The following is a 12,753-nucleotide window of genomic DNA, read 5'->3' as shown; positions in this document are numbered from 1 at the left end:
TCCCATTTTAGTTTTAGTCATATTTTTGTCATTTGAAAGGTTTTGGTTTTAGTCTAGTTTTACTCGACTAAATCTACAGTTGATTTAGTCGACAACAATTTGGGTTGGCAGTGTCATAATACCTGATTTACACTTAGCTGTCTTCCGAAAATAGCCGATCTACAAGTTGTGAGCTTATACATGCAATAATAAGCATGAAATGACATGTATTGGTTCTACTGGATCTCTTGGATTTGTTGATGAAATTGTCAGTATATATAGTCATAGTTTTAGTCATCATAAGTTAGTTTACATTTTTTTCTTCAGTGAAAAACTGCTTTAGAAATAGTTCTACATACTATGCAGAAGATGGATAAAAGTACCAGATACCAGAAATTAAAACAGAACAAAATCAAAGTAAAAATAAATCACTTTGTTCAAAGTCAGTGTAAAATAAGCTGTGTGGATGAATGGCTGTGTTGTTCTCTGCAGTGTGTGGTGGACTGTGTTTCACAAATAGAAGACATCGACACCGAAGTCGTCACTAAGTAAGTAGAAACTGTTCCTTGTGTTTGTCTTATTGTGTAATCCTGATTACACTCATGATGCAAGGGGCCTCACAATCATCTCCATGTAATATGCATGGATTAAAAGTTCTCAGTCACTGATTTCCTAATATAGTCTCGGATATTTCATATAAAAGCAAAGGTTAAAAAAAGCCTCAATCTGTGATTTCACCTGGTTGTCAGTATGTAGAACAGCAGGGACAATATTACTAAAATGTCATTATTTTACATATGGTGTTAATTGTTTAGGAAACAAGCGCTAGTGTGGGGGTCTCCTTTCATAATGTTTCACAAATCACACATTAGGACTTGGTCATACAAACATTTTCAGTCGTGAGATTTTATTTTCATTTACCCCATTAAGGCCTGAGTCCGATTCCTAAAATGTTTTCTAAATCCTAACAGATTTTTGAAAAAATATATCAAAAATATTTGTTTCTTAATCCATTCAAACCGGGAACGCATCTGTGTCATTTTGGATTTCTTTGGCTATTCAAAAATAGAAGATCTACAAGCTCATAGCATTATTTTTGAAAATACATCATGAAAATGTGTGCAAGTCTTATATACATTTTTAACTCAAATCTTTGCTTCTGGGGGTCCCAAGAACAAAATATTTTGAGGTGGGGTGGTCCGTGGCCAAATACATATCATTCCGGGGGTCCTTGACATGAAAAAGTTTGAGAACCACTGATTATAGCAACACAGGTAAAAAAAAACTGTTTGACTTAGAAGACATTTGTAGAATCCCCAGAAGCAAAGATTTGAGTTAAAAATGTTCGCTTAAAAACATTCAAAGATTAGCACAAATTTTCACGATTTTTCAAAAAAATAATTGCAGATCTACAAGATCGTAGCGTGGCACACATCTGTGTCATTTTAGATTTGAGCAAAAGCCATTGTTTTATACTTTGGCTTTTCATCTACAAGCTCATAGCGCGGCACTGAGGGCCAAGGTTTTCACTGTCTGTCGTTTTGAAATGAGCAACAACTACACTTCAACCTAATGACGGCTATGAGAAATGTAGTTCAACTCCACATACATTCAAAGACGTTCACTGGCAGAACTGTGCCCATTGTCCACAGACAATAGGCCCACAGTGGAGCGTAGCATGTCCTTCCTGCCTGGCAGGGTACGGATGAATGCTTTACAAGAATGTGGAAGGTTTGCGGTGTGTGTGCAAAGATGCAGGTTATGTTTCCATGGGTGTGTTTGTTTTTTTGTGGTGAGTGAGTGAGTCTGCATTTATCAGAGGCGGTTCGTGTGTTTAAGCTACTAGAGATTCGGGCCCTCACATCTACCTACGTTGTACCACTGATCCGACCCCGAGTTATAGTGTCGGGGGCTTTGTCAGTGTACCTGTTGTACCTGTCTGTCTGTGTCCCCTTTTTGCCCATATATGGAGATCCCTGATGTCCTCAGTATACAGTATGCCCATATATTGGCATACCCATATGGGCATCCATATTAGAATGGCTTCAGTTCACATTTCACAATCACAAGTCTTGGTAGTGGTTACTTAAAGCAGTAATCCATAAGATTATGTCCTACTTTACCTGGCCTGTTTGGACAGAGGAGATACTACGGTTTGCACTTCTTATATCAACTAGTAGCTATCCCACTCGACTTCAGGATCTAAATCTCTCAATAGAAGAGCAGCAAGATCACCTTCAACCATACAGATTGGTTAGACATTTTAATGTTTTATTTACAAATATGTTTAGGATGATGGCTTTGAGCCATGTTGAACTTTATTGTCTCCGCCAGGCCGAAAGGCATGGCGAGAGAGTATGTTTTGCCCCCTGTCCGTCCGTGTGTGTGTCCTGTCCGTCCGTTACCAGCTAATCTCCGGCACCGTTGGCCCGGTCGCTGCAAAACTGTGCACACACACTCCCTGGATTCCAATTCATTGTCTCCGCCAGGAGACATTGTTTTCACTTTCCACATGTCAAGCTAACATTGGTCAAGCCTCACGTGACACGTGACAATACGGTGAAATAGTGTGATCTGATTGGCTAGTGACGTATAGCGGCCTATAAATACATGTCACTTTGAAAGAGTCTTAGCCTCTTTCAAAGTGAGGTAAGACAGGAATAATCACACTTACACAGACAGGACAGATAGGACACTTACATAGGACACTTACATAGACAGGACGGATAGGACACTTATACATACAGGACGGATAGGACACTTATACAGACAGGACGGATAGGACACTTATACAGACAGGACGGATAGGACACTTATACAGACGGATAGGACACTTGTGTCATGTTACTATGACACAGTAACATGTTCTATTTTTTGTAAGAATTAGAACATAAGAAGTAGAACATTCCCAACATTCCCAAGTCTGCTGGCGGAGACTTGTGCTCCGAGGAGCACTTTTTCTAGTTTGATTTGATCTTTATTTATCTTGAACAAATGAAAACATAGTACAGAAAACTCCATACATCATCAACAGCCCAACCATTTTTGTTCAAGAAGGGGCAGAGAGAAGCTAAAGCTTATTTTGTCCTTTTTTGACATAAATGTAAATCAATCACAATAAAAGTAATAAATCATATCCATGTAACAGTTGTTTGTGCTCCTCAGGCTACCTGATCAGATGCGTCTGATGACGTTCCCCCAGTGGTTTGAGCTGCTGAAGAACGTCTTTGAGAACTTCCTTCTCTTTCTACACAAAATCAAGGTGGGTATGTCCACCCATAGACGTAATATACTTCCTTCTCTTTCTACACAAAATCAAGGTGGGTCTTTTAAGGCCTTTTATGACAAAAATAGAAGGACTCATTAGAGGTAAATAGAATCAGGCATAGCCTCAGTCTGCAATGTTCCCTTGTTAGGTCACTTGCAGGACAGGTTTGGTGAATTCTGCTCACCCACTGGAGCACACCATCCAGGAGACGGTTGTTTCTTCATTTAAAATGTATCAGAGACAGGAATCTGAGGGTATAGAGGAGTAATGGCGTGCAAAACACAGATCCCCAGCCAGAATAGTAATTGATGTGATTACAGTTATCTTTTCAGCTACCAGATTGCCTTGACGAGTCATTTAGGTAGGGCAACAGATAAGGAATACCATAAGATATTATCTTATCTATTTTACAACAATATCAGTTGCTTTTTTATAAAATTATCTGGAAATGATTTAAAATGAGACAAGTTGTAGGTACATGTGGTCAAGGTGGCACACTATCCAGAAGCGTTAGGAACTTAAGCCTGCTTAAGGCTCTGTGTCCACCAAGATGTTTTTTCCTGAGCGCAGCGCATGTTTTTAATTGTTCATAACGGGAGAGCTGTTTTTTGGAAACTCCAGCAGCTCATTGGCGTTGCGCTGGGCATTTACCTTGCGCTCGTGCGTGCACGTGCATCGCTTTTTTCCCTGCCTGCTGAAAGCTAAAAAAAAATGTCAACTCAAGCGCCTGGAATCGCGTTTTAGGCGAGAGCCTTTGCGTTTTCAGCCGAGAAAAAAAGCCCAGTGGACAATGAGCCATTACGACACCATCAAGGCACCGCCAAAATACATTTTAGTCGACTAAATCAACTGTAGATTCAGTCGACTAAAATCTTATGATATTTAGTCGACTAAAAGTAGACAAAAACTAAAACATTTCAGATGACTAAAATATGACTAAAACTAAATGGAATTTGATTCAAAAGACTATGACTAAAACTGAATCAAAATTTGCTTCAAATGTTAAGGTTTCTCTCTCTCTCCTTTCCCTGTGTGTGTGCCTCCACCACCAGTCCACTCTGAGTGTGATCAGGAACGTGGTGCTGATGATCCTGGACACCAACCAGAAGAGTCTAAAAGTGTTGTCGGAGCAGCAGCAGCCGGCGGCGCCGTCGTCGGGCCCCTCCTCCTCCTCGGAGCCCCAGGACCACCACCAGAGCACGGCGGCCTCCTCCTCCTCGGGGGGCTGCCAGCCGCTCCAGCAGGGCGAGGCCGAGCTGGCCTACCTCACCCACGAGGGCCTGTTCATCAGCGATGCCATCAGCGACGCCCAGCAGCAGCATCAGCAGCAACAACAGGTGGCAGCAGCGGCAGCAGCCCAGGACCAGAGCTCTGCTCCGGGGCCCAGGGTGGTGCAGCAGCCGGGGCAGGGGGGACGCGGAGGCGGGGCGGAGGCCTGTGGTAGTGACTCGGCCTCGGGAACCACCGAGTCCTCCTCTAGCAGCTTCCAGACAGTAGGGGGCGCCGGCATCGCGTAAGTCACTCATCCTGGCAGTTTCGCTGCGGACTCTGGTTTTGAGGTTTAGGTTCAGGCATAGGTTATGTTAGGCATAGTGTTTGTGGGGTTAGAGTTAAGGTTAGGTTTAGGCATAGTTTTTGTAAGGTTAGGGTTGGTTTTAGGCATAGTGTTTGGTTGGGTTTAGGCATAGTTTTGTTTTAGAACCAATGGTTTATTCCACTGAAAACATTTGTTTTCCTTTTTTTCCTTTTTTGGGCTTTCTGCCTTTTTATTAATGGTACACAGTGGAGATAGACAGGAAACGGGGAGAATGTGCTGCATTCCACTTGATGTGCTGCTAAGTTGTATGTCCTCATGGTTCATGGTTCATGGCTCTCCCCTCCTCCTCCATAGGTCCGGTGGGGAGGACATGATGCCCTCAGAGCTGGAGCTGGGCCGCGTGGCCAACAACATCCAGGAGCTGCTCTGCACCGCCTCCGATGTCAGCCATGACCGCTGTGTTAAAGTCCTGGTGGCCAGAGCCAAGGTAAAGAGCATTCTATCTGACCTCATAGAGCTCACAACATGCGTTGCGATTGATTGATTGATTGATTGATTTATTTATTAACCCATTAAGGCCTGAGGTTCAGATTTTACAAAATGTCTTCTAAATCCTACACAGTTTTCTGAAACACTTATGCTACTATATCAGTGGTTCTCAAACTTTTTCATGTCAAGGACCTCCAAAAATTATATGTATTTTGCCTATGACTCCCACCTGAAAGTATTTTGTTCCAGGGACCCCCCAGAAGCATAGATTTGAGTAAAAAATGTTTGCTTTATATAGGTTTGAATATTCAAGGATTTGCACTAAAAAAAGATTTGCAAAAAAATAAGATTTTTCTAAAATTGCAGATATACATGCTCATAGTGCGGCACCGAGTGCCGCGTTATGAGCTTGTGTATCTGCTATTTTTGAATAGCCAAAGTATAAAATTAATGGTTTAAGTGGTTACACAGATGCGTTCCCTGTTTAAATGGGTTAAAACAACGAATTTCAGGCTGCACGCAGCCAGAAATAAGTCTGACAGTGAATGTGTTAATTACTTCACTACATTACTGGTTAAATGTATTGGGGTTTTTTTCTCCGTCAGGACGGCTCTCTGGAGCGCCTGAGCTCCTCAGAGTTCGTGGGTCTGTCCCAGGCCGTGGAGGCCTTCATCAGGGACACGGAGGAGCTGTGCTGCAGGCGCAGCATGTCCCTCAGGGGGGCGCTACAGAGCCAGGCCAACCGCTTTGTCCATCGTTTCCACGAGGAGCGCAAGACCAAGCTGAGGTTAGTGTGTACGTAGTCTACCTCTGGATGTTTAGTCTGACTATACTGACTGTTTGAATGTTTAGGCCTGTGCCCCATTCATGAAATACTAAGAAACTAACCCCTTGAGATGAACCATCTCATTTTCAAGTAAGTAAGCCTTGCCGATGTACAAGTACACTCCCTGGACATTACGCTAGTATGTCGTAGGGCCTTACCCCAACCCTTGATGCTGAGTGCCAAGCAGGGAGGCACTGGCACTCAACCCTGACCTCCCAGTCTCAGGGCGGACACTCTAACCACAGGGCCACTGAGCTGGTATATATCTCATTGTCAAGGGGGTCCACAAATTCACAGATAAGGGTTTTGAATATTCCACATTGTATCCGGCTTGGTCAGGCATTCCAATAAATATAATTGGCCGTGTTTGTGGGAGTAAACGTCAGGTACATACTGTACAACTACATACTGTACCTGCATGTGTGAATTAACTTCCACCTAATGAAAGAAAGTCTCAAAGCTCTAGTATTTTAGTGGTAGTTCCAGACAGGTGTGTGTGTGTGTGTGTGTGTGTGTGTGTGTGTGTGTGTGTGTGTGTGTGTGTGTGTGTGTGTGTGTGTGTGTGTGTGTGTGTGTGTGTGTGTGTGTGTGTGTGTGTGTGTGTGTCAGTGTGTGTCAGCACTGTGTTAACATGGTGTCATCATGGTGTCCCCAAACCCAGCCTGCTGCTGGACAACGAGCGGTGGAAGCAGGCTGAAGTCCCCGCTGAGTTCCAGGACCTGGTCAACTCCATCGCTGACGGCAGGATAACACTACCAGAGCGCAAGCTACCAGGTACCCGGTGGCTTTGTTCTCATCAACCAGTGTGCACCGGTCTCCACCAGGTCAGGGAGTAAAAGTCAATCTTAGCCAATCAGGAGTTTCACAAAATGGCAACACTGCAAGCTCACAAATTGCATCGAATTGTGCTGTGAGCTTGTAGATCAGCAAGTTTTGTCGTTTGTCATGCGACAAAGTATATGGGGCTTACTACGTGGTTAAGCGCGCAACAGATGATGAGCGGTATAACACTCACTAAATGCTAGGTTTTGGCGAGCAGTGGCGGTGGCGAGCCAACACATGATTCATGTCTGAGCGTCACAGACAGTGTTATGGATTTTTGCCACAGGCTGTGAAACGGCCGGAGGCTGATAGATAGACGGGAAGGAAAAGTGACGTTTGCGCGACCTTTTGATGATTGGCCGATTGGCACCGCTGGAACACGGCTGCGGCCGGCGGGCGGAACAGAAATCGATAGGTCGCCACATTCGGCGCAACACTCGGGTGCCTCTCACACAAGTCCTCAAAAAAAGCTCTGGTCGGATCGAGGACCTGACACGAGCTCGAACAGGCCGTTCAGAGCATTTCTAGGGACAATCACTTCATTGCCATATAGTCACTGGAGGATGTGGGGAGAATGAGGTCCCTGTTAATCTCGTAGGAAAGTGCACATTTCCTTCCACTATTTTAATAACTTTTAATAACTATTTTTAACTTGCTAGCCTAATGCTAAGCTCACTTGGTGACTAAAGCCAAATGTATGTCCTGTGCCAGAATAAATGCATTGTTATTTAGTCTTATAAATAGTCTTTGCTCTTTATGTAAGGCATAAACAATTTAAAATGTGTGTGTCAACACACAGCACATTTCTGTTAATTAATTCCTCCTTACATGTTTTCACATACGGTATAGAAAAGGCAGAGAAGCCTGTGTGGCATATGATTTATTCAAAATTAATCATTTATTTATTATTCTTCCTTGACAGTTTTTAGTGTGAGTCTGCTGTTCATGCATTTTGTGGATCAAAATGACTAAACAGGGACTTAACTGATCTTTTGAATCACTTCTAGAGGTATTCCCTTTTGGTCCTCTTAAAACATTTGACATGACATAGTTATGTTATGATGTTTGTCCTCCTTTAGGTCCAGAGGACAGGAAACCCAGTGACCATCTCCTGGTGGACGGACAGAAATATGCTGTCATTGGGTACGTGTGTCACCAGACTGACTATTTCATCAGCTTTGACTTCCGTATCTTCAAAACAATAATGTGACAATACTGTATTATTGTTGCTGCCTGGCAGAAACCTCTTATCTCCATATTTTTTATTTTTGTGTTAAAAAAAACAGATCATGGTCTGTCCCTCTAGTATTGTAGCTGTGGGTGTCACTCACTCTGGAGAAGTAGTTAGACAGGTATGAGGGTATTGAGGGCCCTATTTTCGCCAGTGCCTTACCCATTATCCCTCAACTTATTTGCCATTTTTTACTATTTTTAAAAACATTTTCAAATGGATCAAATAGCCAATCTACAAGCTCACAACGTGTCGATGTAGATCGGCTAGTTGAACTATTTGAAAATGTTTTGAAAAATGGTAAAAAAAAATGGCAAAGAGGTTTAGGGATAATGGGTAAGGCACTGGCGAAAATAGGGCCCTGAGGGGTACTGTTCATTTAACTGGTCTCTCTCTCTTCTCAGGACGGTGTTGCTGCTGATCAGAATGTTCCTGGAGTACTGCCAGTGTGTCAACGACATCCCATCCATCACTACAGACATGCTGACACGCCTGGCTGACCTCCTCAAGGTGTGTGGGACACACAAGAGTTAATCCATAAAATTAAATATTTTTAATAAATATTATTGATTGATTTAATTTTTATTTAATAGTTAGGAAAAAAAACATGATGCGCCACATTGTGAGCTTGTAGATGGACTGTTTTTGCATGACACCGTTGTACGGCAACATTTTAAATAGAAAGAAAAGCAGTAAAATGCAACGTTCTCTCTCCTCTCCTCTCTCTGCAGCACTTCAACTCACGGAGCTGTCAGCTGGTGCTGGGAGCTGGTGCTCTGCAGGTGGTCGGCCTCAAGACCATCACCACTAGAAACCTAGGTAAGGACTGGACACATGACGGGGGTCTTCAACTAGAGGAGGTCCTCAGAGTTACTACAAGGGGGGCCGCCAAAATCTTTGTGTGATAGGAGCCTTTTTCTTTTTACAGTAACCAATTGAACCCTGGAATCCCTATTCTGAGGGGAACATTAGCTGAAAATAGCACATCTACAAGCTCACAACGCCTCGCTGCCTGTAGATCGGCTATTTTCGGCAAAGAGGTTTGGTGCAGGGGGAAAAAGAGCAGATCAAGTACAAGTTCTCTAAGTGTTGAGGGTTTAAGTGGTTGAATGTCTGAAAATGCACATTAACATGAATCCAACACTGATGATGGTGTCTGTCAAACAAGTCTATGAAGCTATCTATAAAAACGTTTAATCTGCAGCACAATTTTATACAATATGTAGTGGGGGCGGCCCTGCTTCATCTCTCTCAGCTAAGGGGTCCTAGGACTGAAAAACGTTGAAGACCCCTCATATATGATAACACCACTCATCACCACTAGAAACCTATGTAGGAACTGGACACATATACCATATCACAAAAAACATACATCTATGATTAATAGATCATATCCGTCGGGGGATATGAGCACCCACTCCTGTTTCACGGACGTGGCAACACCGGTGCTTGTTTCACGCACATGATTTGGCAACACGGGAGCCAGCGAACACAAACACGCTAATAAACAGCTGACATTTGGGGAAAGCGAACAACGGGCTTCGGTGCACATGGTCAATGGCTGTGTGCAAATGCTGATCAATTGCTCCAGCCACTGAGGAGAACCGGGCAGAAGAGTTTGTGGGGCGCACACAGACAGACACACACACACACACAGCCACAGAGCTTTGGAGAATTAGAGGATGATGGTGTTTTTCTTATTTTTTTGTTGCTTTTGAAACCAGTTTAGAACTCTCATTGAAAATGAGAACCAGTCACGGGTGGCAGTTGGAAAATACTTGTGCAGATATTTGACTTTCATGAAGTAACTCAAACTTAAAACTGTTTGTCTTGCGTCAGTCGGCTGTTTGTCACATTGTGTGAAGGAATGTCTACTGTACTTGTTTAGTTCAAATGGCTGCGATTCTTGTTGGCGTTGCAGTATTCTCTGAATTGAGGCCTCCCTGCTCACTGTTTATTTGTATGTACAAATGTATGAAAGTATTAATACCATTAATATAAAGAATACCGTTCATATAAATACTGTTGGCACAGTATATATTCCTACTTTTCTAATTAAGTTAGACTATCTTACCGTACTAAATTATTAATGCTGGCCAAGTGTCAAACTCATTTGTTTGTGTGTCTCTCTGTGCACAGCGCTGGCCTCTCGTTGCCTCCAGCTGGTAGTTCACTACATTCCCATCATCAGAGCTCACTTTGAGACCAAGCTACAACCCAAACAGTACAGCGTCCTCAGGCACTTTGACCACATCACTAAGGTGAGTCACCACCGCTGTCCTGGTTGTCATGGTTGACCTCACACCTACAGTAGGACTCACCTAAACCCTGCTCATTATGCTATAGGGTGGGATGGCTCAGGGTAGAGGACAGAGTACAGGCCTGGTCTACAAGAGGACCACAGTGCCACATGTATCTGTCTAACTACTGTACTTCAAAATAGTGAGAAACACCCACAAACACGAGAGGGAGCTCCACTGATCTCATTCCCCCTAGATTTGGCACAAACATGGGGATGGATGAATTCATTCTACTATTATGCCACCAGAATGTGGAATGCTCTACCACCAGCCATCAAAAAGGGTGACTCCCCACCCTCCTTCACAACCATAAAAGAGCAAGCTCACGACGCGTCACACCGGCTATTTTCACTATTTTGTTTAATGTTTTGACATTTTGGGAAACCTTTCGCCTATGACATTCCCAAAATTAAAAAGCATAGATTATTAGTTTATTTGTTTATTAAATTATCAATTTGTCATTATAAATGTTTTTTTTATCTTAAATCGAATAGTTCTGTTAACTGTTAACCTGTCCTGTGTTCCTTGCAGGACTACAATGATCACATAGCAGAGATCTCAGCCAAGCTGGTAGCCATCATGGACAGCCTGTTTGAGAAGGTTCTATCAAAGGTATACGTTCAGATGTTTTATTTTTTAGAATCCTGTATGATCATCATTTAATGTAACAAATAAATCATATTTTGGTGAACCTTTTATAAGCATAAAGGTGGACGCTACAGTACTCCTATTACTAAAGTCAATTCAGCAGATCATTATACCCATCTGCTGCAGCCTGTTTTTATACTAATGCAGTGCCATTCAATGGTTTCTGGACAATATTTGTCATTGTTTTGGGTTGTTAATTCATTTCCAATAATATCAATGAATCGACACAAAAAATCTATGCAAGAAGTGGACAGTCACAGTTGAGCTCTAGACAGCAAACTTATGTTGTAAAAGTGTGACACCTAGTGGCGGAATGCTGTCTATTGTTGTTAACTGTTTATGTGTGTGTGTGTGTGTGTGTGTGTGTGTTCAACAGTATGAGGTGAAGGCCCCCATGCCCTCCGCCTGCTTCCGAAACGTCTGCAAACAGATGGCCAAGATGCATGAAGCTCTCTATGAACTGTTACCTGAGGAACAAACACAGGTTTGACCACTAATAAACCTCATATCTCCATATTTATATTATTTATTATTTATTTTGTATATCAATACATATTGAACCAATATGTATTGATAAGAATTAACAAGAGCTAGTGATTAAATGACAACATTGGATCCATTGGAACACAGGTTCTTCTTCCCCATTTCCTGAGAATTAACGGTTTTGGACGGTTTTGTTTCCCCCCGACATTGAAAATATTGGAATATTCTCTGATACAGTACACCAGCAGTACTAGTGCATAGTGTACATGTGTATGAACTATATTATTAGAACATTATCTGATACAGTACAACAGTAGTGTGTACTAGGACAGTAGTTCTCAAACTTTTTCATGTCAAGGACCCCCAAATTGACACTTATTCGCCCGCGGACCACCATTTGAAAAGATAAGCCAGGGACCCCCCATAAGAGAAGATTTTTACGGCTCTAGCAGTGATTCTCAACCATTTTAATTTCCAGGACCCCCAGTTTGACATGCATTAGGCTATACAGACCCCCATGTAATGGCATTTCTATCTGGGACCCCAATTTATATTGTAAAATCAATGTTAATTTAACTCTGAGAGTGTACAAATGGAACCAAATGGACCCGTTAGGGTCCATTTGGTTCCATTTGTACACTCAGAGTTACAGACCAATAAGAGTTCATTTGGTTCCTATATCCATCATTTAGCTGGGGACCCCCTGGAACCCCTTCAAGTACCCCTGGGGGTCCCCGGACCCCACTTTGAGAACCAATGTACTAGGATACATTTATAGAAAGTATATCAAACAGTTAGTAACAATGCCAGTGTTTCTTGTGTTTCTTCCTGTGTACAGATGCTGTTCCTGAGGATCAATGCCAGTTATAAAATGCACCTTAAGAGGCAGCTGGCACGGCTCGGCGTGGTGAATAACGGTGGCCCACAGCACGGGTACGACCCAGGATTTACTCTGTGATTTTATGCAGTAGACCAAGGGCTCCTTGGTCCAGTTAGAGTTAGCAGTTAGACCAAGTTAGCAGTTAGACCAAGGGTTCCCTTTCAGGCCGCGGCCCCCAAAAGAATCATATTTGAACTGGGACGTCCCCCGTCCCCTCCACCTGACAAGCACTTGAAAAAACTGAAAATATATTTTCCGTATATTAACTCATTGAGGGCCAGGATTGCCAG

At 42.8% G+C, this 12,753-nt stretch overlaps 1 protein-coding gene across 1 annotated transcript in view; it reads left to right on the top strand.

The window, feature by feature from the left end:
• Positions 1-12,753, top strand: part of vps54 (VPS54 subunit of GARP complex) — a 32,764-nt gene that overhangs the window by 18,960 nt on the left and 1,051 nt on the right. Inside the window, exons 10-22 of the mRNA XM_084079266.1 lie at positions 472-527; positions 3,145-3,241; positions 4,300-4,760; positions 5,139-5,271; positions 5,879-6,060; positions 6,761-6,873; positions 8,001-8,064; positions 8,557-8,662; positions 8,884-8,971; positions 10,292-10,413; positions 10,984-11,064; positions 11,477-11,584; positions 12,422-12,516. Of these exons, the coding sequence (XP_083935392.1) occupies positions 472-527; positions 3,145-3,241; positions 4,300-4,760; positions 5,139-5,271; positions 5,879-6,060; positions 6,761-6,873; positions 8,001-8,064; positions 8,557-8,662; positions 8,884-8,971; positions 10,292-10,413; positions 10,984-11,064; positions 11,477-11,584; positions 12,422-12,516 (1,706 nt within the window). The remainder of the gene's footprint in view (positions 1-471; positions 528-3,144; positions 3,242-4,299; positions 4,761-5,138; positions 5,272-5,878; positions 6,061-6,760; positions 6,874-8,000; positions 8,065-8,556; positions 8,663-8,883; positions 8,972-10,291; positions 10,414-10,983; positions 11,065-11,476; positions 11,585-12,421; positions 12,517-12,753) is intronic.

Source organism: Gymnoscopelus microlampas, assembly GCF_963454915.1.
Source record: "Gymnoscopelus microlampas genome assembly, chromosome: 2".
Lineage (NCBI taxonomy): Eukaryota > Metazoa > Chordata > Actinopteri > Myctophiformes > Myctophidae > Gymnoscopelus > Gymnoscopelus microlampas.
The sequence above is the reverse complement of the archived record's forward strand: the minus strand, read 5'-3'. Positions and strand labels throughout refer to the sequence as shown.